This window comes from Triturus cristatus, chromosome 7 (assembly GCF_964204655.1).
Source record: "Triturus cristatus chromosome 7, aTriCri1.1, whole genome shotgun sequence".
Taxonomy (NCBI): Eukaryota; Metazoa; Chordata; class Amphibia; order Caudata; family Salamandridae; genus Triturus; species Triturus cristatus.
In genome coordinates this window covers 1,582,530,714-1,582,555,617 of record NC_140590.1, presented here as the reverse complement: position 1 = coordinate 1,582,555,617, position 24,904 = coordinate 1,582,530,714, and the positions used below count along the sequence as shown (strand labels likewise).

The following is a 24,904-nucleotide window of genomic DNA, read 5'->3' as shown; positions in this document are numbered from 1 at the left end:
TAGCAGGATTGTAAATTATGGAGTGCAGATGATCCTTTTTGGTACTACATGTAAGTAGGATAAGTATTTTATTTACGTTATAAGACATTTCAACTTGGTGATATCTGTTCTTGCGGAAGTTTTGCGTTATTTTGCAAAATTATCATGGTACATAAGGCATTATGGGATTGGCTAATGACTGCCTTTACAAAAGCTAAAGGTAGCCATGTTGTATTAAGGCCACTTTCTCTGTGTTCTGGGTTAGGGCCCTAAATATAAGCGCGTATTAGGCTTTACAATTTTTCCCAGCACTAAATTAGAGTGTTAATAGGTATGGAAAATTATTAATAAGTTTCGATATAATTTTTTTTTTTTATTATGTAGTACCGAGGGACTTCCTTATAAGTACGAAAGTACTTGAAATTGATTATTTTAAAATGTTCAAAAATTAAAAATACACTGTACTACACTAGATTTTATAAATATAGTGTACTACACTGCATTTAAAATGTTTTACATATTTAATCCTTTACAAAAAATCTAAAGTGCACCGTGGTAATACCTAAAAATTACCACGATACTTGCAAAAATTTAAAAATGAAAGTGTGGTTCTCCGACCTGTGCTGTAAAATATATGGAAAAATATAAATACTAAAACAATAGATCTTACTACTTACCTATATCTAAGGCCCTAACCCAGATTGCAGCGAAAAGCAGAAAGCAAGTGTGCTGGAAACAACATGGGTGCATTTTACGTATTGTAAAGATGGCCATTAACCAATCAGATACTGCCTTCTCATCAGTATACACCGCAATATCACTGTGGGACAATATATAACTAAATATTTTAACACTATAACTTTAACACTACTTACACTATTTACACCTACTACCAAAATCTATCATTTACATCTAATAGTCTTTATTCCTGCCACATTACATCTACATACGTTCACCACTTTCACGCGACATCTGTTTCAAGTACCATTCTCCACAAATTCCCTGTACGCCACTCCGTTCCATGCTGACCCACTATATGCCACTCCACTCTACATTACACTCTAAGCTATTCAACTGTACGCAACGTCACTCTACAAAGCCACACTGTATGCTATTCTACTCTATGCCACGCCACTGTAAGCCACTCCACGACACTTCACTCTATGCCACTCCACGATATTCCACAATGCCATGCCACTCCACTGTATGCCAGACCACTCCACACCACTCCACTGTACTATATTCCACTGCACTTGACGCTGCTCAGTCTATACCGATCAACTCCACTGCATACTATTCCACTGTACCCCACTCCACTATACAACACTCCAGCCTAAACCACTCCACTCCTAATCTATTCCAATCAGCGCCACCTCTACGCCACTCAACTCTATGCGACTGTATGCTAGTCCACTCTACCCCACTTCACGGTATTCCACCTTTTGCTACTCCACTGTGCACTTCAACACTATGACACTCCACTGTAAGCCACACGACTCTACGCTATTACACTGTACGCAACTTCAGTGTACAACACTCCACTGTGTGCCATTCCATTCTAAACCACTCCATTACACACCACTCCAATGTACGCCACTTCTCTGTACACTACTGCACTCTATGCTATTCCACTGTACGCTACTCCACTGCACACCACTCCACTCCACGCTATTCCACTATGTCACTCAACTCTACGCTATTCCACTGTATGCAACTTGAATCTACACCACTCCACTGTATGCAATTTCACTCTACCTCACTCCAATGTACGACACTGCAGTCTACGCCACTCAACTGAATGCCACTACAGTCTATGTTACTCCAAGCCACTCCACTGTATACCACTCAACTCTACGCTTTTCCACAGCATGTCATTCTACTCCAAACGACATTACATTATACATTAACTAAAACTCGCCCTTTTTCCATGCACTGGGTATAACCCTTGCATATTATTTGGCTTATAACATGCAAAATGATAGCATTCACAACAACACTTATGACATCTCAAATTACATAATTTCTGAGAATGTAATGCAGGGTAGAGTGGTGAGCTATAGTTAATGTGATGTGTCGAGTGAGGTGACAAGACTGTATACGAAGATGCGTGACAGTTATAATTACGTACCACCTTCAAGTTACTAAGTTATAACTGGTGGTGCGTAAATCATAAGTTTAGGTTATAATTATAACTTTAGAATTCCTAATGTTTCTATAGTATTAGTTGGGTTTGTATAAAAAGAATAAATACAGTTTTCCTAAATATAACTTTTTTCACTGAGAAACAAAATTGATATATATATATACACATATACATACATACACACACATACATATAAATATACAAACATACATACATGTACATACATATCTTATGTTTTCAGCCCCTTTTCACTTAGCTGGGCGAAGCTTTGCAAAATACAAGTGCCATGGAGAGGGGCAACAAAAACACAGTATAGTGCGGAGCAAAATCATTGCTTACCCAAACTATTAGCTCAGCAAGTAATATTCAACGCATAATGATAAGAAAAAAGTAACTGGAGAGGGCTGAGGTCTACCTGTCAAGAAGGTGGTCGCCTCAGGAGATCCCATCTATCTGTGCTGGTTAAAGAACTCTAAATCCCAACCACTTTGTTTCACAGCTATACACACGAAAACCTTTAACTGCTATGGGGTTCTTTTTGAAGAGAAATCCATGCTGCCACAGATCTTCAGGACATTTTGACAAGTGTCTCTGATAGGACCGAAAACATATAGCTACCCTAATGTTATTTTGGGCTAACTTTTTTGCACCGACACCTCACTGCTGATATTACTGTATTTTATTCAGAATTTTATTCTGAGTTTAAATGTGTTGAATTTGTTGGGGGGAATGGGGGATTTAAAAAATTGAAACAACTTCACGGTGAGTTCTGTTTCCATTACATTTCCACTACGTCGAGGCTAGCTTAAGGGCAATCTTGTTTGGGCAGAATGGTTAGTGCTCTAGTATTTCAGGGATCTTCCTCCTGCTCCCGCCAGGCCCATTTAAACACGGCTGTGGTGTGGAAACACAAGCCCGTCTGCACCCGAACTGGATCAGGGGTCAGAAATGCTGGCCCTTCTACCTTGGGCAGGTTGCTCTACTTCAACACCCAACTATTAGCCCTTCGCCCAGTAACACCAGAGATATGTTTCTCCTCAGTGAATTTGGATACGGGGAACTTAAATTGTCCCCACTGTGATTTTAAGGTTTGTAACCATCACTTAGTGCCTGACACCTATAGTGAGTTGTACGATTACACACGCTACGCATCATAGATCCCTTTTCCTGGCCCCATGGTTTAACGATGCTTTGCGCGAAAACAACAGTAACTGTAAACATTTGGAAAGAATTTGGTGCAAATCCTACTGTGAAAAAGATAAACAGAAGTATAGGTTGGCTCTAAAAGCTTATCATAAAAACTGCAGCACTACCAGAACTGCATCCTATTGAGAAAAAAGCTTGCACAAAACTGCCCCAAAACCCTTTTTAAAGTGGTAAAAACATTATTAGATCCCACCAGTATCTCCCCTCCTGTATCTGTTTCTCAGCCTTAGTATGACAATCTAGTGGGATTTGTCTTCTAAAAAAGTGACTGATTTTCAAGCTTCGCTTCTTTCTATGCCTGATCGTGGCTACCCTCAGTCGCTAACAACTACCTGCACAGCATCTGTCTGCTCGCAACTGCGCATAACTGAGGAGACTACCCCCAGCGCTTTGCTCCGAGTACTTTTCTGCCTATGGATCTCTTAACCTTTACCATGCTCCTCAACTACATCAAATGAAGATCACAGTTAGACTAATTTCCCCCTTCACTTTTTATCAAATTAGGTCCGCAATTTCTGGAAACACTAACTCAAAATCTGAAAGCCTCACTTCTAGACGGTCGGGTTCCCAAAGCGTGGAAGCATACAAAGGTATTGCCTTCGCTGAAAAAACGAATCTTGACCTTCTTATTGGTTTAACTACAGGCCAGTCTCACTCCTGCCTATACAGGCCAAAACCCTTGAAAACATGTAATATAAACAACTTATGGCGTTCATCTAATCAAATGGTCTTCTCCACCCCTCTCACTCGAGTTTCAGAGCTGGCTACAGCACGGAGTCAGCCCTGCATGGAGTCACTGAATCTCTAAGGCTCCAGTTACATAATGACAGATAATGACAGCAATGCTGCCTTGATTCCTCTAGAACTTAGTGCTGCGTTTCACACAGTAAACTACAACACATGCCTCCAAAGATTTTAAGAAGATGGGTGTGCATGGTAAGTGTCTGACCTAGCTAAGTTCTTTCCTGCAGGACTGCTCCTTTCAGGTACATACTCAACAGCACTTGCAGCCACAGGTGGATATTGTGGAGAGCTGAGGTCATAAGCTCTTCTCATTTGCAGATGACACCCAGCCTGTTTGTTCCCTGTCATCTCAGGAGACAAGCAGTGTTCACGCTTTCAATATTTGTCTTAGGAAAGTGGCGGCATAGATTATCTATAACTACCTCAAACTGAATGGTGATAAGACAGATTCTGTTGGTGGGCAATCAACCTCATCACTGGGGGCCACATATGTGGCCTGAGGTTCATGGTGCAATAAGCTCTCAATGAACCAAGGTCGCATCTACCCGCTTTGGAGTTCTAAGATGGCTAAAGAAAATACTTGGATGCCTTCCTGTCTTTGCCCACAGAACAGTGATATAGACATTAATTATCTCCAGGCTGGACTACAGCAACATTCTCTATCTGCATGTCCCAAGGCTTAACTTAAAGCGGCTTCAGATAGTTAAAAACGCAACCGCAATACTTCTACTCCACCTCTCTAAATATACGTCTATGACTAGACTTCTTCAAGATCTCCACTGGCTTCCAATTAAGAAGTGAATCCACTTCAAAGCCCTGTGCTTTATACATAAACTACTGTCAAACACAGGTCCCCATTATCAGAGATCTCTAGTGTCGTCCCACAGGCAAACCGTCCTCTGCGCTCTGGCAATTCCAATCTTTCTGCAGTCTCCAGAGTGAGGAATACCCATCAAGGGGGTCGGGCCTTTTCCTGCCTGGGTCCCAGGCTGTGGGACTCGTAACCATCTTCTATGATATCTTGTTGATCTCTTGTTAAGGACCTGGCTCTTATGATTTTGTGTGCGGTGTTAGTCTTTTTAATTTACCATGAGGGGCTCAGTGCTGGGAACCCCTTTTTGGTTAGCTAGGCGCTTTATAAAACTGCAATAATAATACAGAAGCACATAAGAGCAGAACTGACAGGAACACCGAGCACAAGTGACCCTGGTTTTGATGATCAATGTAGACATTTTTGAATGGCCTGGTTCAGGGAGAACCTATTGGCTTCTCAGAATATAGTTTCATGTCTTTCCTGCATGGCCCATTCTAGTTTTCCCTATGTTACTATATAAACAGGCTTGCTTTTGTGCCACAGTGTACTTTCACATGGAACCTGCATATGTTTTCACGTTCTGTTCTTTTCCTGAGATTTAGTCTGAACACGAAAGACAAGGTCAAACATTATTCCATTTGGCCAGGCACTAGCACCTAGACATAAAGGAATGCAGCTATTGTTTATGTGTACACATGTCCTATCATATAGATGAGCACATGAGCAAAAAAAACAGACACGGGGAACAAGATGTAGAGGGATTCATCTGTGTATGCTAAGGTCATCCAATAATCCCATAGATTTAGCTTCATTATCGGGGGGGGGGGAGGGGGGTTTAGGTTACTCCGTTCTATAACATGACAGGGCTTTTTATGATATTTGGATTAATACTTATGCTAACAGTAGTTTTAGTATTCATTTGTTTTCCAATTGTGGCTTGTATACTGCATTTCAGCGCACAATAGTTTAAATATTCTAAACTTCCTTTGTGTCTTCTGGTTATCTTATTGTAGACGAGGAAGAGAACGAAAGGGTGTATCCTGTTACCATGATCCCTGAGAGGGTCGAGAGTGTTGTGTCCTGGGGTGTCAATTCACTTGTTTCTCTGGTAAGGTTAGGAGGGCATGTGTGGCACTATAGCTAGTCGGGCTTGTGGATACGGAGGTGGTATGGTGACTCATTCGCTACATACTGATGTCCCAAGCATAGATCTGTTCCAGAACAGAATCATTGCCACAATGGCAATGGAAGAGTTGAGTTACAGAACGGGGAAGAAGTAGAGGGTTCACAGAACGGGGAAGAAGCAGAGGGATCTAACGAGCCCAGGCTACAAAATAAACACTAAAGATAAGAATAATAAGAGCAGAAATGGATAGCTTGAGTGTAGGTGGGTTTTGGAGGGAGGCTAAGGAGAAGGCAGACTGGCTCCCAAATCATGAAAAGACCTTAGTGCAGAAGAATGGACCTAAACATAGGAGGCTTGTATCTTGGGGGGCATCTGTATTATATATGCACACCATTGATTATCTCAAAGGGAAATAACGCCAGACAGAACGAAAGAAGTCTTGAGATGCGAGGTGAGGAAAAGAGAGAAAAAGACAAAAGTACATGGAAACAAGGAAAATTCAGTGCTGGAAGAGCTTCAAGAAGACCATAGGAAGGGCTTGCTTTTAAATTTTAGGAGTCTGAGTTCATGTGAAAGGACTCATTCAAAAGACTGCAGTGAGCTCAAAGTGTTTTGAAAGATGTGCAAAAGCAATGGACTTTATGGCAAATGTTGCTGGACAGTTGAAATGGAGAATTCAGCATGGTAAGAAAACTGCAAAAAGAAAGAAGATCTTATAATCCTTCTGACACCGTCTTATGCCCTTCCCATTTATGCTTGCAATCATGCATAAGGACTCAGTATGTATATTTTCGCCATTGCCACTGATCTGTTCTACTTCATTTGGTAACAATACAAGACGGATTAAATGTGCCATTTAACGTGAAGGAAAACACATATATTCTCTTTTTGGGAAGCCATTTTACAGAAGCGAAAGCCTTAAGCAAAATATCTGAAGCCACCAAAGAGACGAGGATCTGAAAACTAAACTGGATCACACTGGAGATTCCTCGTTAGGGCAGTGTGGCACTCAGAAGTATAATCCTTTCAAACAAAAGAGCTTGTAGAAGAACAGCATTCAGTGAGAGGTTAGGATGCTGAAGAGCTTTCATCCTCCCAATTAGCTGGGAAAGGTGCCTTTCCTCCAGTGAAACCTGCTAGTAACCGTAAGAGATGAAGAGTTGAAAGAATTGAGGAACAGGTTATTTGAAAGTGAGGACGCCAGCACTTGCTGGTTAGCTTCTGAAATAGAGGCAAACAAGGTGTCTGAAAACATTTCCCCTTGTGTGGGCTTGATGGTCTGGTTTCAACCCTTAGTATGGTTATACACAATCATCCCCTATCAAAATAAAACCTTGACAAATTATTTGTGTACAACTAGGCCAGACTACAACCTGACTCACAGCCGTATGACACACAACAACCATGCTGATGGTTTCCTGGCGTGCACCATACAATTTAGAACAATATGAGTGGCATTATTTAACTTACCTTGGATAAACTGCTGGGCCAATTCTCAGTAAAAGAGTTATTTCTAGATGATCATTCCAGTGTTTGTAAAGGATGTTAACAAGCATGATGCTTAGATGACAAGTATTTGGGAGATACTAAAGGAGGGTGAATTAGCATTCAGGGAAGAGGAGTGTAAATTTCATATTAAAACCAGTGTGTATTTAAAGCCACCCATACATGAAGCTGGAAAGAGGCATATGTCGGATCAAGTGAAAGCCCAACAAAAGACTTGGGAGCCTACCACCAAGAAGCATGTTGGCTCCTTATCGATATTATCAGATTTTATTTCTGGTTTCTTTGAATGTTTGCCAACTTCACGAATACCATGAAGAAGGCAGTAAAAAATGTTTCTTTGGAAAGCTATGAAAAACGGCCGCACCTACCATACACACAATCTGTTAAGCAAGAAAGGGGCATCATCAAAAAAAAACAAGTGCACATGGGGTTCGAAAGTTTAATTCAGGGGGCGAAAGATGTAGGGAATTTGAGAGGCACACCTTGCCTGTTTAAAGGCACATTTATTTATTTATTTAAAAGGTTTTATATAGCGCTGGCTCCACTCGGGGGGTATCTGAGCGCTTTACATTGGAATGACAATAGTACATGGAATACAAAACAGTGGTATCCAAATGAAGCATTCAGACATGGTGGGTGGACTAAGAGAACCCATTGAGTAATATAGCTTGAATCAATAAAAAGTGTAAATAAGTGGCTATTTACGAAACAACATGTGAATAGAGTAATTACAAATTATTATACGGTATTAAGGAGGTAGACTCATTTTGTGAAGAAGAAAGGGTTGGGGGAGAGAGAAAAGGGGGGGGGGGGGAGAAGTGTTCGAATAGGGGTGGAAGGAGGGGAAGAAAACGTGAAGAAGGGTAGGGAAGGGGGTGAATACGTGAGGTCGACACAAGCGGGTTGAAAAGAGGGGGGGGAGAAGGCAAGGGTTTCAATAGGAAGGTACAGTGTAGCAAGTATGGCAATAAAAGGATAAAGGACCCCAGTATTTGTTGAGTAGGTGCATTTTAAGGTATTTTTTTAAACTGGTGTATGAAGGGTTGAGTCGTAGATCTGTAGGGAGGGCATTCTAGATGCTGGGACCTTTACCAGAGAAGGAGCGAGATTGTGCAGCTTTCTTTTTTAACAGAGGGGGACGAGGAGGAGAGAGTTGGTGCTTCTCATCGGTCGGGTATTGCCCACTTTATTGAGTTTGTTTGAGAGGTAAAGCAGGGTCTTTTGATGAAGGGCTTTGTACGTAATGCAGGCTATTTTATAGGAGGATCTGCCTTCGATAGGAAGCCATTTAAGGGTCTTAAGCGCAGGCGAGATGTGGTCAGAGTGCTTGCAGTCAGTTGTAAGCCTGGCCGCGAGGTTGAGAACAGATTTGATGGGGGCAAGGTGAACTTTGGGAGATCCAGAGAGTAGGGCGTTGCCATAGTCAATTTTCAAGAGGACTAATGATTGGACAACAGATTTGAAATCTTCCACTGGAATGAAAGGTTTGATTTTTTTTTTTTTTTTAGATGTTGGAGCGTGAAAAGTGCTCCTTTTGACATGTTTTTTAAAATGGGAATTGTGCGTTAACTTACTGTCAATGGTGATGCCAAGGGATTTTACTGATTCGGATAAGGAAAGTGAACAGTTTAGGGTACTAAGGTCGGTGATCCATGATTGGATGGGGAGTGGGTTGGTTTTAGGAGAGAAAAGAATGATCTCAGTTTTGTTTGGATTGAGTTTGAGATGGTCAAAGTAGAACCAGGTTTATATATTAGCAAGGGCGGTGTTAAGGTGTAGGACATCTGATTGGGATTTGATTTTATAGTACAGTTGGGTATCATCGGCATACAGGTGATAGTTAATACCGGCTTGTTTGAGTATGAGGGTAAGGGGTTCTATGAATAGGTTGAAGAGAGCAGGAGAGAGGATAGATCCTTGGGGGAAACCGAGGGAGACAGGAGTTCACAACCATGCAGGCCAGGGGCTTAGGGTTGTTTGTGGGGAGGGGGGGGGGGGTATGGCATGAGTGGATGTCGGTAAGTTAAGGGGGAGCAGGGGGGAGGAGAAAGTTCTGATGTTTAGGGGAGGAAGGGTATTCGTCGGGGAGGCAGGAGAGCACAAGGACATGTTTAGGGGTTGAGGAGTAGAGGGGAGGGGAGTAGGTAAGGACAGCTGGTGGGACAGAGTGCTGAAATGATGCTCGAAGATGTTGAGGTTGTGTTCAGAGGCTTGTATGAGGATATTTCCAGTTTTAAAGAAGGAGATGTCAATTTCACCGGGAAAGATAGGGGAGGGAGTAGTCGATAGTTAGAAACCGTAAGCAAAATTGTTAGATTTAATGACTGGGAGGTGGCGTAGGAAGGTGCTCTTCCATTTGGAGGGGCGTTTAGAATAGAAAATGTAGTTGGTTTTTATAGGTGACTTGAGGCTGTAGTAGTTATCCACAATTAGGGTTTCAGGATGTCGTATTAGTAATTTATGTTTAATTTTTCTTGGTGTTTTTTAAAAGATTGGGAAGAGACAGCGGGGTTGGAGTGGGACGCGGTGTGGGACTTAGGTGGGAAATGATGGTCAATATGTTGGAGGAGGGGAGTGGAGTGATATAAAGCTATTAAGAGTACAACGAGGAGTTAGGGGTAGGAGGTTGAAGTAGGAGGGGGGTTTGTGCAAGAAGGGAGAGGTAAGGAATAAATAAGAAAGAGCAGCACGAGAATTCAATCAGCATTATAAAAAAGAAAATACAACTATATTTAGATGTTTGGTATATACTGAGTTGATGTCCGTCCGAGTATTGCGGGCGGTTGCTAAGGATTGAAGATTTGTCTGTGGGCTCACATGGGAGTCTAGTCTGCGCTGGAATTGAGATAGCTGTTGCAGAGGGAAACCCAGAGACAAAAAAGAGAGTATGATGGAGATCCAGGGAGGAGTGTTTTGGGTGCAGCAGGATTTGAGTGAGGGATGGCTGAGAGTTCAGGCTCTATATGAGTGTAATGGGCGGAGAGGTTGGTTGCGCATTTGCAGTAATGGGATAGTGCTCAAATAACAGTTAACATATGTAAAAAACTTCAATTCAACACAGAGTACACCAATGGGAGAGTGCCTAAAAAAAAAACCAATTAACATAGGAAAAAAAGATCATCAATCCACAAGTACACGATATCAAGCCCAGTATGCGAAGAAATTACTTTTTTTTTTTTTTAATAAATGGTAGTCCTTGGTTTAAGTAGCAAAAAGGCAATCGAACTTTTGTTTCCTTAGAGATAATTATAAGTAGTGTCTTGTGTCAATGACTACTGGGAGAGTGAAGAGGCCATCTTGTGAAACCATCGGTGAAAACGTGGCCAGAGAGATGCACACAAAATGGAGGGGAGCCCACAGTCCAAAACAGAAAGTGATAGAGGCAGTCCAACCTCCGTTTCCAAGGAGAATTAGTCAAATGAGTAACTTGTGAACATGACTGCTATGGGATTAAAGAACAAGTTACTTACCTTCGGTAACGATGAACAAGTTACTTACCTTCGGTAACGATGTATCTGTAAGAAACATTAGTTAGTTAGATTCCTCACCTTAGAATATCCCCAGGCGTCAGACTGGATCCGGAAGATTTTTCGTCAGCAATACCCCTTGCGCGTCGCTAGGCGTCGTCTGCGGCTCCGCGTCCGTCGTCGGCGTCGTGCGCCGGAATGACGTCGGAGTACTTAGACGCCGCCCTCGCGCGCTGACGTCAGTTCTTGTACATAGCCTTCCGCGCCAGGAACGCAGAGCCATGCAAAGACAGACACTGGTGCCAAAAATAAAATCTAGGGGCCTGAAAAGGATAACCTTAACCCTAGATGTCAGTTCGCAGAACGGGGAGGATGGGTGGGTCGGTGAGGAATCTAACTAACTAATGTTTCTTACAGATACATCGTTACCGAAGGTAAGTAACTTGTTCATCTGAAAGAAACACGTTAGTTAGATTCCTCACCTTAGAATAGATACCCAAGCAATACCATCCCCGGTGGTGGGTCTGCGAACCAAGATCACACCAGAAAGTCCTGGAGGACAGAACGGCCAAAGAAGCCATCCCTCCGGACTTGGCTGTCAAGGCAGTAATGCCTGGCAAACGTGTGTAGCGAAGCCCACGTCGCCGCCTGACAGATATCCTGCAAAGGGACACCCCGACCCAAAGCAGTAGTAGCCGCTGTGGCCCGAGTGGAATGGGCGCGCAGCCCAACAGGAGGGTCCTTTCTTGCCAAAGAGTAACAAATTTTGATGCACAAAACGACCCACCGAGAGATGGTCCGTTTGTGCACAGCTTTCCCCTTCTTAGCACCCACGTATCCAACGAAAAGTTGGTCGTCCACCCGGAACTGCTTAGTGCGGTCCAAATAAAAGGAGAGCGCACGTTTTGGGTCCAGACGGTGGAGCCTCTCTTCCTCTTTGGAAGGATGCGGAGGCGGAAAGAAGGTGGGCAAGGTGACAGACTGCCCAAGATGAAATGGAGTCACCACTTTCGGAAGAAAGGAGGGACGAGGCCGAAGGACAACCTTGTCCGGATGAACAGAGAGAAAAGGAGGCTTTATAGATAAAGCCTGGAGCTCACTCACCCGTCTAGCCGAGGTGATGGCTACCAGAAAAGCAGTCTTAAGCGTCAGCAGACGAAGAGGACAATTATGAAGAGGCTCAAAGGGAGCGCACATTAGAAATGTGAGAACAAGATTCAAGTCCCACTGCGGCATTACAAAAGGGACAGGAGGGAACGTGTGAGTAATGCCTTTCAGAAAGCGTGCAACTACAGGGGACTTGAAAAGAGAAGGCTGATCAGGCAGCCGCAAGAAGGCAGAGATGGCAGCAAGATAACCTTTCAGGGTGCCCAGGGCAGAGCCCTGCCGGGCCAAAGAAAGAAGAAAGAGGAGAACCTCAGAAAGAGGGGCGGAAAGGGGATCCACAGCCTTTGCTGTGCACCATGCCACAAATTTGTTCCACCGGCAGGCGTATACAGTCTTTGTGGAGGGACGCCTGGCTGCCAGAATGATATCACAGACTTCAGGAGGCAAGTCAAATGGCATCAACTGCCGCCGCTCAATCTCCACGCATGGAGGTGGAGGCTGGACAGGTTCGGGTGGAGGACCGTCCCCTGCTGCTGCGACAGAAGAACCTCCCGAAGGGGCAGACGTATCGGAGGATCGGTCAACATACTGAGTAGCTCGGGATACTAGTACCTTCGTGCCCAATCCGGAGCCACCAAGATGACTTGGGCCCGGTCGTGCCTGATCTTCTTCAGCACTCTGGGCAGAAGTGGTATAGGCGGAAAGGCGTACAACAGACCGCAACTCCACTCGTGACGAAAAGCGTCACCGAGCGAGTGCCGCCTTGGAAATTCCAACGCCGGGTCTATCCACCGGAACAGCGGGTCCGGGATATACAGGCCCTGATTCCCATCTTTCGGCCTCTATCCTGGGTTTCGGTCAGGCTAGTGTTGCGGCTTCTGGGGCTGATGGCCTCCTGCATCCTACTAGTGCATCACGCCAGGCGGCGCATGCGGGCTCTGCAGTGGGACCTGAAGTTTCAGTGGGCCCAGCATCACTGCAACCTGTCCGACCATGTCTTGATCTCGGAGGGCACCGCACAGCAGTTGCAGTGGTGGCTCACGGACCGCGATTGGGTCATGGGCAGAAGCCTCTCCCTTCCCCAACCGGAGCATGTCGTAGTGACTGATGCGTCCCTCCTGGGATGGGGTGGCCATATGGGAGAGGCGGAGATCAGAGGCCTCTGGTCTCCGGCGGAGTCTCGTCTCCACATCAACCTGTTGGAGTGGAGAGCGATCCGGCTTGCACTGAAAGCCTTCCTTCCCTCTGTCAGGGGAAGTGTCGTGCAGGTGTTCACGGACAACACCACCGCCATGTAGTATTGCAACAAACAGGGCGGGGTGGGGTCGTGGACCCTTTGTCAGGAGGCTCTGCGCCTCTGGACGTGGCTGGAACACCAGGGCGGCACCCTAGTGGTTCAACATCTGGCGGGCTCTCTGAACGCCAGAGCAGACGAACTCAGCCGCCGGTGCATGATGGATCACGTCTGAACTCCGAAGTGGCGCAAGGTCTCTTTCAGCAGTGGGGAGAGCCTTGGTTAGATCTATTCGCCACCGAAGAGAACGCGCAATGTTAGCAGTTCTGCGCGTTGGAATTTCCAAGGCGGCACTTGCTCGGCGCCGCTTTTCGTCGCGAGTGGAGTTGCGGTCTGTTGTACGCCTTTCCCCCTATACCACTTCTGCTCAGAGTGCTGAAGAAGATCAGGCACGACCGGGCCCAAGTCATCTTGGTGGCTCCGGATTGGGCACAAAGGTACTGGTATCCCGAGCTACTCAGTATGTTGACCGATCCTCCGATACGTCTGCCCCTTCGGGAGGATCTTCTGTCGCTGCAGCAGGGGACGGTCCTCCACCCGAACCTGTCCAGCCTCCACCTCCATGCGTGGAGATTGAGCGGCGGCAGTTGATGCCATTTGACTTGCCTCCTGAAGTCTGTGATATCATTCTGGCAGCCAGGCGTCCCTCCACAAAGACGGTATACGCCTGCCGGTGGAACAAATTTGTGGCATGGTACACAGCAAAGGCTGTGGATCCCCTTTCCGCCCCTCTTTCTGAGGTTCTGCTGTTTCTTCTTTCTTTGGCCCGGCAGGGCTCTGCCCTGGGCACCCTGAAAGGTTATCTTGCTGCCATTTCTGCCTTCTTGCGGCTTCCTGATCAGCCTTCTCTTTTCAAGTCCCCTGTAGTTACACGCTTTCTAAAGGGCATTACTCACACGTTCCCTCCTGTCCCTTTTGTAATGCCTCAGTGGGACTTGAATCTTGTTCTCACATTTCTAATGTGTGCTCCCTTTGAGCCTCTTCATACTTGTCCTCTTCGTCTGCTGACGCTTAAGACTGCTTTTCTGGTAGCCATCACCTCGGCTAGACGGGTGAGTGAGCTCCAGGCTTTATCTTCAAAGCCTCCTTTTCTCTCTGTTCATCCGGACAAGGTTGTCCTTCGGCCTCGTCCCTCCTTTCTTCCGAAAGTGGTGACTCCATTTCATCTTGGGCAGTTTGTCACCTTGCCCACCTTCTTTCCGCCTCCGCATCCTTCCAAAGAGGAAGAGAGGCTCCACCGTCTGGACCCAAAACGTGCGCTCTCCTTTTATTTGGACCGCACAAAGCAGTTCCGGGTGGACGACCAACTTTTCGTTGGATACGTGGGTGCTAAGAAGGGGAAAGCTGTGCACAAACGGACCATCTCTCGGTGGGTCGTTTTGTGCATCAAAATTTGTTACTCCTTGGCAAAAAAGGACCCTCCTGTTGGGCTGCGCGCCCATTCTACTCGGGCCACAGCAGCTACTACTGCTTTGGGACAGGGTGTCCCTTTGCAGCACATCTGTCAGGCGGCGACATGGGCTTCGCTACACACGTTTGCCAGGCATTATTGCCTTGACAGCCAAGTCCGGAGGGATGGCTTCTTTGGCCGTTCTGTCCTCCAGGACTTTCTGGTGTGATCTTGGTTCGCAGACTCACCACCGGGGATGGTATCTATTCTAAGGTGAGGAATCTAACTAACGTGTTTCTTTCAGATGAACAAGTTACTTACCTTCGGTAACGATGTATCTGTAAGAAACATTAGTTAGTTAGATTCCTCACCGACCCACCCATCCTCCCCGTTCTGCGAACTGACATCTAGGATTAAGGTTATCCTTTTCAGGCCCCTAGATTTTATTTTTGGCACCAGTGTCGGTCTTTGCATGGCTCTGCGTTCCTGGCGCGGAAAGCTAAGTACAAGAACTGACGTCTGCGCGCGAGGGCGGCGTCTAAGTACTCCGACGACGTCATTCCGGCGCACGACGCCGACGACGGACGCGGAGCCGCAGACGACGCCTAGCGACGCGCAAGGGGTATTGCTGACGAAAAATCTTCCGGATCCAGTCCGACGCCTGGGGATATTCTAAGGTGAGGAATCTAACTAACGTGTTTCTTTCAGATACGGCCATCTTGTGCAAAATCACCGGCGAAAAGTGGAGAGAGAGGGGAAACACAAGATGGAGGGGAGCCGCAAGAACATACAAAACGAAGCGAAAACGATAGGGGCGTCGCCCCCCACATGTAGGGGTGTAGGAGCAGGGTGAGCCCAACTGAAACGGAGCAGCTGCTTACAGGGGGTCGAGGCGACAGCACAAAGAGCGGGACACCCTCCCTATGCAGGATAACTGGCAAAGGACAAAGTTATCAAAGAGGGGGGTGCAAAGACAGAGTGGTCCATTCGAAGTCGTCACAGGCAAAGGACCAAGGAATAGGTCACGGACGCAGTCAAGAGCACAGGGCAGGCACAGGAAAATAAACACCAGGCCCAACTCTTATTAAACGGGAGTGGTAACGATATGAGGGCACCCGCAGGGGGGAGCAGCACTACCAGCCCGCAGGTGGGCCGGGTCTCCGCACGGAAGGAGACCCAGAGTCCGCCTTTGGGAGGGGTGCGCTAGCGACTGCGATAGATCCAAGGGCAGCCGCAGCAGAGGAGGCAAGGTTGACGCGTTCCACCGGCAAGCGTGCAGACCACCAGCACTCTCCCGATAATTGGACTCCGCTGATGGTCCATGGGGAGGCATAAGGCCTAGGGGACGTCTCGTCGGGACCGCCGGAAAAAGAGGGAAGAAATATCGACATCCACATGTCTATGACACCAGCGTGGGTCAGGCAATGTCGCAGTCGGACCATCCCTGCAGTCAACCCACAGGACATCAGAGGCTGCGAAGGCTTCCACGGCCGAAAGGCAATCAGGCGAACACAGGCTTGTGGGGCACATCAGGCCATCGCAGGCCCACTGCTGTGCCAACAATCATGGCAGCCAGGAATCCTAAGGAGCTGCGGAGGAAAACCAACAGCCCATCCAAGTATTTGTCGCGGAATGCACGGCCCTGGGGGCTGTCGCAGCAGACCGCACATAAAGTAGATGTTCTGTAATAGATAAAGAAACACTTGTGGATGTGAGTACTTTTAGAGCTTTCATTTGGGATATCGATTTTGTAGTTAGAACAGATCAAAAACCCACAATGAAAGTGTCTAATGAAAGGGCATGGATTGTTTGGTGGTTAAGTCTTGTTCATGATCAAATTTTCCATCTGAAACATATTTGAGGAACCTGAAATTCAAAAATGTAGTACATTATCTCTTACATCATCCTGGGGAGGATGACAAATCCTGGCAATGGAAATACAAGTGTTACACATTTCAAGTGGCATGTTTAAAAAGTAGACCTGTCTAAACAGGAGAAGCTGGCGGAATGTTATTTGAAGGGGAGGTAGCTAGGAAAAAAGATCCAGTAAGCAGTTTCTGGGTAGCGAGGTAAGAATTAGGCCGGAGGAACACTTTATAATGAGCGGGGATATAGTCATTACTCAAAGAAGACATGGGCATGGCTCAAAGATACAGCTATTCATAAAGTCCTAGATGAGACTATAAGATTCTTGGATCCATTGGAATAATTTAATATTTAACAAGGATCTACTTTTATTTATCACTCAGTTCTATTGCTTTAGTGCTAAAATATGGGAAAAACATACTCCTCTGAATTTTAAACTCACTAGTATACTGTAAATTTACACTCTGACACAAATTCATCACTTTCCCTTGGTCTTTTAGATGTTGAGAAGACCTTTGATGATGTTAAAGGAACTTTGTTTGGGCCATTCTTGACAAATCTATTTTTTCCATCTACATACATTGAAGCCATCAAGTATTGCTACGGAGAACCAAATCAATGTGTTTTAGCCATCTACTAACTTAACTACATCTTACACTCTAAGAAAATCAGTGCAAACCACCATGTACCTGGAATTTAACCTTTATGGGACATAAACAAATTCAGCTTGATCATGATGACTTTTCACATAAAACACATTTTCTTGATTTCTTTTAGGAATTACAAAGGATAGGGTTGGTAGGCAATATGCTAAACTTGAAGTGGTTAAATAGTCTGAGAATGTAGGGCTCAATACACCATGGGTATATTTATTTTAATATCTGCAAACAGTAATACTTGCTAAATTAGATACTAGCATACATTATGGTTCAATATCCAATCGATATTCTTCGATACCTGTATGGAACCTACGGATTCCACTGTTGATCAATAGCTTGAGTTCGTTAAACAATGCTTTGAGCTTGAGGAAATAATATGCATCTGCCAAGGTAATCTCTAAACACTCATGAAGAGATGGGCACAGGTCGGACGGTTTATCGTTTGTGGGGGAGGAGGGGAGCGTAAAGATGGATAACGAGCAAGGACACATTAGTGTCAGAGAATACAAAACAAATGTGAAGGATGTACTTTAACTATTAACCCTGATACTGCTTACTTGCTAGTGTAATGTTTTCTGTTTATGTGTAGGTTCAGTAAAGGCAACTGGGCGTGGCAGAGTATCAAGAATATAGGTCATGACTGATGATAGGGTGATACTCAACTAATAAAAAAAGTTACATGAAGTGAACAATGTATTTGGAGCACAAATCATAACACGTCCAATGAAGTCCTAATATGACGAGGTGAAACAAAAAAAAAAATGCTGTCTTAGCAAGAAAGATGCAGGGGGCTTCTTTGAGATGGATGGCAGATCATGGTTGTCAAAGGCTCAAGTGAGTGGATGCCCCTCGATATGAAACCTATAACTAAGGAGTTATTTTTGGCAGTGCTTATTGCTCATTTCTATGTTACAATAAGGAGCGTGATCACAGTATTTTGGAATCTGAATCCATGAAGGATTTCCATCAGTTAATTTACTGAGAAAAGATGTTTTTTCTTATTGAAGTGGTAATTTTGTTTAACTAACCATTCTAGAGCTCTCCCGTTTTACACAATGTCAACCTGAGTTTATAAAAGATCCTGATTGACAGGGCCATTTTTTTTAAGCAACTGTATGGAGCACTTCAAGGTTGCATAAAATCTCTTTTTATCAAAAGTTAATGATTATTTTTTCACTCATATTTAAGAAAAGGGGACTAGAGGGTTTATACACAACAATTATGAGTTGATTGCTTTCCTTAATGCAACATGGAAAGATTTCTCAAAAAGTTTTTTTCCCTAAGCAAACATTGCTGAGAGGATCTTTGACAATAAATTGATCCTCTTGTGACAAGCAAGACTCATGAAGAGTGCCATCACAATAGATACATACCTTGTTTTAGTACCATCAGTCAAAAGGTATTGCAAGTAAGAAATCCGTCCTTTATTTTAATTATGCTGACCATAGTAACACTTCTATTCAAGGTTGCTATCTATAGGCATACAAATGTACTTAAAAACATGGATCGCAAAGGAGGTCGGATAATGCTGGGAGGGAAAGTGGGGATGTGAAGGGAGCTGAATAGTAAGAAGGGGGTAACACAAGGCTGTGTGCAAGCAGCACTGTTTAATTAGTGATTAATCTGTAAACTATAGGTATTCACATGGCAAAATTATGACTGAGAGCAAGACTGCACATGACAGCCTCAAAAGTGCGTTCTACAAAAATAAAAAACATATTTGGTTCGGTCATGGCCGCCTCAAGTCTAGGTGTGGCAAAGCATTATTTTTGCTGCCCATGTCTGAAATCATACCTTAGCTTTAAAACAGACTCTCAGTTTACAAAAATGGTAAAGCCAGTGCATTCTCTAAATCATTTGCATTGGCAACTCAGATACCAATTGAATCTGTTGACTATAAATAGGAGCACATCCACTCCGAGAGTACTTCTGAATTTGCTGCTTAAAAAACGTTACTTACATTAAAAATGTCAAAAAGACAATACCTTGATGATTTGTAACTGCACACCCTCATCAGTTTGTGGTCCTTGAAAGCAGTTACAAACAGTCTCTACTATACGATCGATGAGACGTTTTCCAGGACTACCGCTGTCAGGTGCGTTTCCTGTGATATGACCGTAAGCTATTAATTTCTAAGGACAAAGAAGGAGGAATAAAGTTATTAAACAGTGCTCTACAAGATTTCACACATGCAAAAATAATCTTGTCAAGACCAAAACAAGAAAAGTTTACCCGTGTAGAATATGATGCCATGCACTGTTAGGGCAGGACAACAACACACTGGAAAAAAATAAGTTCAACCTACTATAATTATTGTAAATGTAAACAAATAGAGCTTACTACCCGTGACGAGGCGTTGAAGCGCTTTTCGGTTAGTGGCACGCTACTCCACAACCCAAGGTGGACTGGCGATGGATTAGTAGAGGGAACATATAATTGGTATTGGGAGTGGTAGACATGCGAGCTTGTTAATTGGATGAATAGGATAACGTGGGTAAGAGAATTACGTTTCAGATTATTAGTCTAACTATGACCTAACCCTTTCTGAATTGCCAATTAAGAAACATTTAAATCCTGTGCCTGATGCACAAACTGCTGAAATGATGCGAAATTTTTCAAATCCACTCAAAGGTTGGACATTGCATAATAGCTCAAGCCATAAACGTTCTGCACAGCATGGTTTTAAAAACATGCTCAACAATGAAGACTTTTCAAAACCAATAAAGCTACTCCCAGAAAATAAATTTGATGAGCTGCCACCCCAGAAAAGATACATATACTAGAATGCTTTGGAGATGCCGCTAACACAAACTTGGACGAATTCATCGGGGTTTCATTGTTAAAGATCAGCAGTTAGGATTCCTCTGACTGCAAGCCCTGTGTTGCTTCCTTCTTTCTTTGAGCAACTGGTCCATGAGAAAGCCAATAGCTATACCTTTTTCCAAACAACATAGCTTTGGTCTCTTATAGGTGATCAATTTCCAACCTACATCATGTATTACTTTTGTTCCATGGGTCCTGAAAACATTTAACTGGCAGACTCAGCTCAATCTTGAGGTACGTAGCCTGCAGGACAATCGGCAATTAAACAATTACGCAGCAAGGAGTACAGAAACAACCGTTATACTTACTAAAGTGTCTTCTTTGTGTTGAAGATCTTAATAGTCTGGCAGTTCGAAGTTCTGAACCAGGTATCAGCCATCAACATAACAGATAAGAGTATCGTTTTGTTCCTTTTAACAGAGGTGGACAGGTCTAGCGTATTCGCCTTTGTAGCTCGAGTAGCGGTCTTGCTTTTCAGCACTGTTAGTTTGACTGATGGTGCCTGTGAAGACTGATGATGCTGATGGAGAGACATCATACCTATTGCCTTCTTTCTTTAGAAACTGCATTTGCCCCCAGCTGGTTATATTAGGTGGCAAGACTTAAAATTCAGCATGTTTTCAGACAATATCCACAACTGCTTTATAATTGGGTCTTAGCTTAAGGTATCGACCCTGGTCTGCTTCCAGGAAATTAGTCAAGGGATGCAATTTAACATCAAAAACCACTACGTTCAGCTGTATGGAAAAATCGCCTTACTTGGATGTTGCTTCAATACAGCCACTATTCAAGGGCAAAATCCATAGGATGTCCTCTAGGTGAACAATTTAGATGTATTCTTTAACCACAAACTACCACGTATCTCAAAATAACCAGAGAGCACTAATCATGCTCTGGTTGATAAGACATTTTCTATCACTGCCAAAATTCTAAGAAAAACAGTTCTCATACCACAGGAGGACATTGCCTGATCTTTGCAATCATATACAACCTTTCCTCCATGACACCCAATCTGTATATATTTTTACAAATAACAGATGTGGCTTTCTGCTAAGCACCGTATTTGGCTACCTAATGACCACTAATTTAATTTTGTAACCCTTTTCCAAAATACTACCTCTTTTTTTGAGTGATTCCAAAGTTCAAATGCACTTCTCTTTTCCAAATGAAGAGAAATGGGGGGGATCCCTACTGCCAGAAGAGTTATACAGAACTCGACTAGCACATACTTTACACAATGATTTTATGCATTAGATTTTTACTAGCAAACAAACATTTTCAAGAAAGTTTTCATGTTATTAGGATATTTAGTCTCAATAAATGAATCCATTCATTTTGCAACAAGTTTTACATGCTCTTCTTCCAAAACGGTCATGGCATACAGATCGCAAATAACAGAACAAGCGTGCACTATATGAATAAAGCAAACAATCTGTTATACCTGTAAACAGTCAAGAGAGGTACTGACGATGCGGGGGGCCCTCGATTGGCAGGCGAGTTCAAATGGAATGAAATACTGATCAGCTTCTATGAAATTTGCTTTTGGTGGTGTTGCAGTGGCTTGTCTGTTTAGAAAGAAAATGTATTATCCACTATGCCACAATCAAATTCTGAACTATATAAAAACAAGAATGAAAACAACCAACAAACAGTAAATTATGCTTGTTAAATTTTAAACTTTAAGAGGAATCTTCACCCAGGACCTTTTTTGGGCACTACTTGGTCCACTCATCAAAATCCCATAGTCATTCAGTTTATCTAACTTCTGTCATTTTTTACCAACTTTAACAGCTGAAACTTAAGACTTGGATGACGATCTCTTTCTAACTCCTAGCTAAGCTTTGATATATTTCACATTGTTACTGTATGGAAGCCTCAAGCCCATGAATGCAAATATTATATTCTATCAGGTTATTGTTTATTCTACTTACGGCTGAAAACAATTTTCCAATTTATACCAACACTGAGGCAGTACAGAAGGCATTAAACTCTAGATGGAGACATTCTGCAGAGCACCCTACTCAATTTGGGAATCAGTCTTTAAAACTGGGTTAATACATAATGGCTTACAGCAGGAGATCCCACCAACATCCTAGCATTGTGGTTGTCGTCTAGTGGTTCTTGTATAGATGGATGTGCATGGCAGTGACAACAAATCTGGCTTTATTAAATTGTACCGGAATATTGTCTCATCCAGTAGTAAATAGTGGTGCAATTTTAAACTGTTTATACAAACGTTAAAAAAATACAAGTACTCTATCACAGTAGGATTTGTGAAATTATCCATATACAAGGAGGATTCTGAAATCATTCTCTCATGTACAGCAGGCCAACATCTCTTCAAGTGAAAAGAGAATGGATAAATAAGACAACGATAAAGTCTTGAAGAGAGCTCCTTCCAATGTTGGTTAAGGTAAGATAACGCTACTGAAATGAAGAAAACAGTGTAATTAAATAGAGTTGCTGTCTTATCAATTCATAGGGTTCAAATGCGCTGTCTAACAATGCAGGTATGCTGGGCAAAAAACACTCCCTTTTAATGCTAACAGACCTAAAACGCAAGAGGCCCCATAGTACGACATTTGTTTAAGGATTATCAGAGACATTAGTGAGGCATTAACAGAGAAGAACGATGTTTCGATTTTCATAGAGCCTGTAGGCAGCTTCTGGACATTAGAAACATTATAGTTCTTTTGATTACTACACACATTGCAGTAAATGACAACACTAAGATAAAGGACAGTCTGCTTATATGTTTTTGGAATACAGATTTAAGTGATTAATAACTAACATACACATATACACGATCCAGTTAAAAAATATTTGTTTCATGAGAGAAAAATACATAACAATGAAACAAAGAAAAATAGATTTTAAAAACAACCAGGTTAAGTCATTTTGTTACAAGTAATTTTATTCTAAGACATTATCTAGTTTTTACTCACAGCTCAAGGAAAACCGGTCCACATGCAAAATATACAAGAGAATTATATATCACACACAATATATAAAGACAGGTTTACATACTTTAAATGAATGACTAACAAATACATTTTACGTGTGCCTCAGGTTACGGTATAAAGACAAAAGCAATATGTCAATGGGCTTCTCACTAGAGAAAAAGGAGAACTGATCATAGGGCCCTTCTTAATCACCAACAGTACCCAACAGAGGGTAGAGTCAAGCTTAGGCTCTATAATCAAGATACTTACTTTCAGTAATGATCTTTCTGGTGGCTACTATATCTAACCACAGATTCCTCATCCTGTGAATACTCCCCAGTCATCAGACTGGCTCTGGAAACCTAAAGTAGAACTCCTGCGCCAGAAGGTGGTGTTGTGCAGTCCACACAGACTTTGTTCCACTCCATAAATGATGCATGTAAGAACCACTCATGCACGCAGATATCAGGTGCCGTATGACACATTTTCATTGTTTGCGCCCGGCGCACCTTTCAAAAGGTGATGATGATGCGCCCTATTATGGTGAATGCAGCTGCTCCGTGTTTTCACTGGGATTAGAGATCCCCTTGCAGGCAGGTGCAGTCAGTGACTGCACCTACCTGCAAGGGGATGTCTGGAGGGTCCATGGGACCCCCTTTACAACCTGCAGAGGGCTGCTCTCAGGGGGCACACTGATAGTGCGCCACATTTTAAATGGCGCACTGTCAGTGTGCCTCCTGCGGGCTTCATCGACTCTGCGCTTGTTTGTAATATGGCGTGGGCGCAGAGTCAAAGGAATTCCCTCATTTGCATAGGGCAGGCTCCCATGCAAAAGAGGGAACACCCTCTGAAGGTAGAGCTGGCGCATTAAGTGCTCCGGTACTATCGGTATATTAGAAGGGGACGCACAAGCGTCTGCGCCCCCTTCTATAATTTGAAAGTGCCCGTGGTTGCGCAAAGCGGGCGCAAACTCACGTTGCGCCCCCCGGGCACCTTCTGTAATATGGCTCCAGTTGTTTTCTTCGGCTGCCACAGCGTCAGATCAAGGTAAGTAAACTTATTCTTTCAATGATACTTTGAGGTAGTAATGCTTCATAAAAATATGAACTATTGGACATGTAGCCTCCTGGCAAATGTCTAGAACGAGTACTCTGCATGCAAACGCATTGATAGAAGGCTTGGCTCTGGTAGAAATAGCCCATAACCCCTCTGCAGGCTGCTTTGACATTAATGCATAGTAATTATTTATGCAGAGAACAATCCAACAGAAGAGCTGGTTTGCACTGGCTTGCACTTCTTTCCCTGGGAAAACCCTCAAAGAACTGGTCATCCACCCCCAATGTTCTTTGATTTGATGCCATCAATATATAAGCTTAGTGCCTTCTTAGGCTTCAAACACTGAAGTATCTCTTCCTCCATAGGGGATGAGGTGGGGCAATATATACCAGAAAGGTGATAGCCTGCCTGACTAGAAATGGAGTTCATCTGCTCTGGCATTTAAAGATCCTGTGAGGTGGTGTACCACCAGAGAAATGCCCCAATTGTCCAGCCAGTCCCACAGTTGCACAACCTCCTCACAGAGGACTATGGACTATTACATCCTGATTGTTGCGATACCACATGGCAGTGGTGTTTTCTGTGAGAACCTGCAACAGACCCCTTTAATAGTGCGCATGAACTGAGCCCACCTACTCCAAGTGAATTGCCCATAACTTCAACAAACTGGTATAGAGGTGTCTCCACCGGAGACCAGAGTCCTCGGATTTCCAACTCTCCCAGATGGCCTCCCAAAACCAGTAGAAAAGCGTCCGTCACCACCATCAGCTCTGGGTGGGCTA

General features: G+C 43.8%; 1 protein-coding gene across 2 annotated transcripts in view; it reads right to left on the bottom strand.

Moving 5' to 3' along the window:
- ARFGEF2 (ARF guanine nucleotide exchange factor 2) overlaps window positions 1-24,904 on the bottom strand; it is a 629,301-nt gene that overhangs the window by 512,000 nt on the left and 92,397 nt on the right. For both annotated transcript variants that reach the window (XM_085619427.1, XM_085619428.1), the window contains exons 3-4: window positions 21,566-21,689; window positions 19,287-19,433 (exon numbers count right to left, since the gene is read on the bottom strand). In XM_085619427.1, the coding sequence (XP_085475553.1) occupies window positions 19,287-19,433; window positions 21,566-21,689 (271 nt within the window). The remainder of the gene's footprint in view (window positions 1-19,286; window positions 19,434-21,565; window positions 21,690-24,904) is intronic.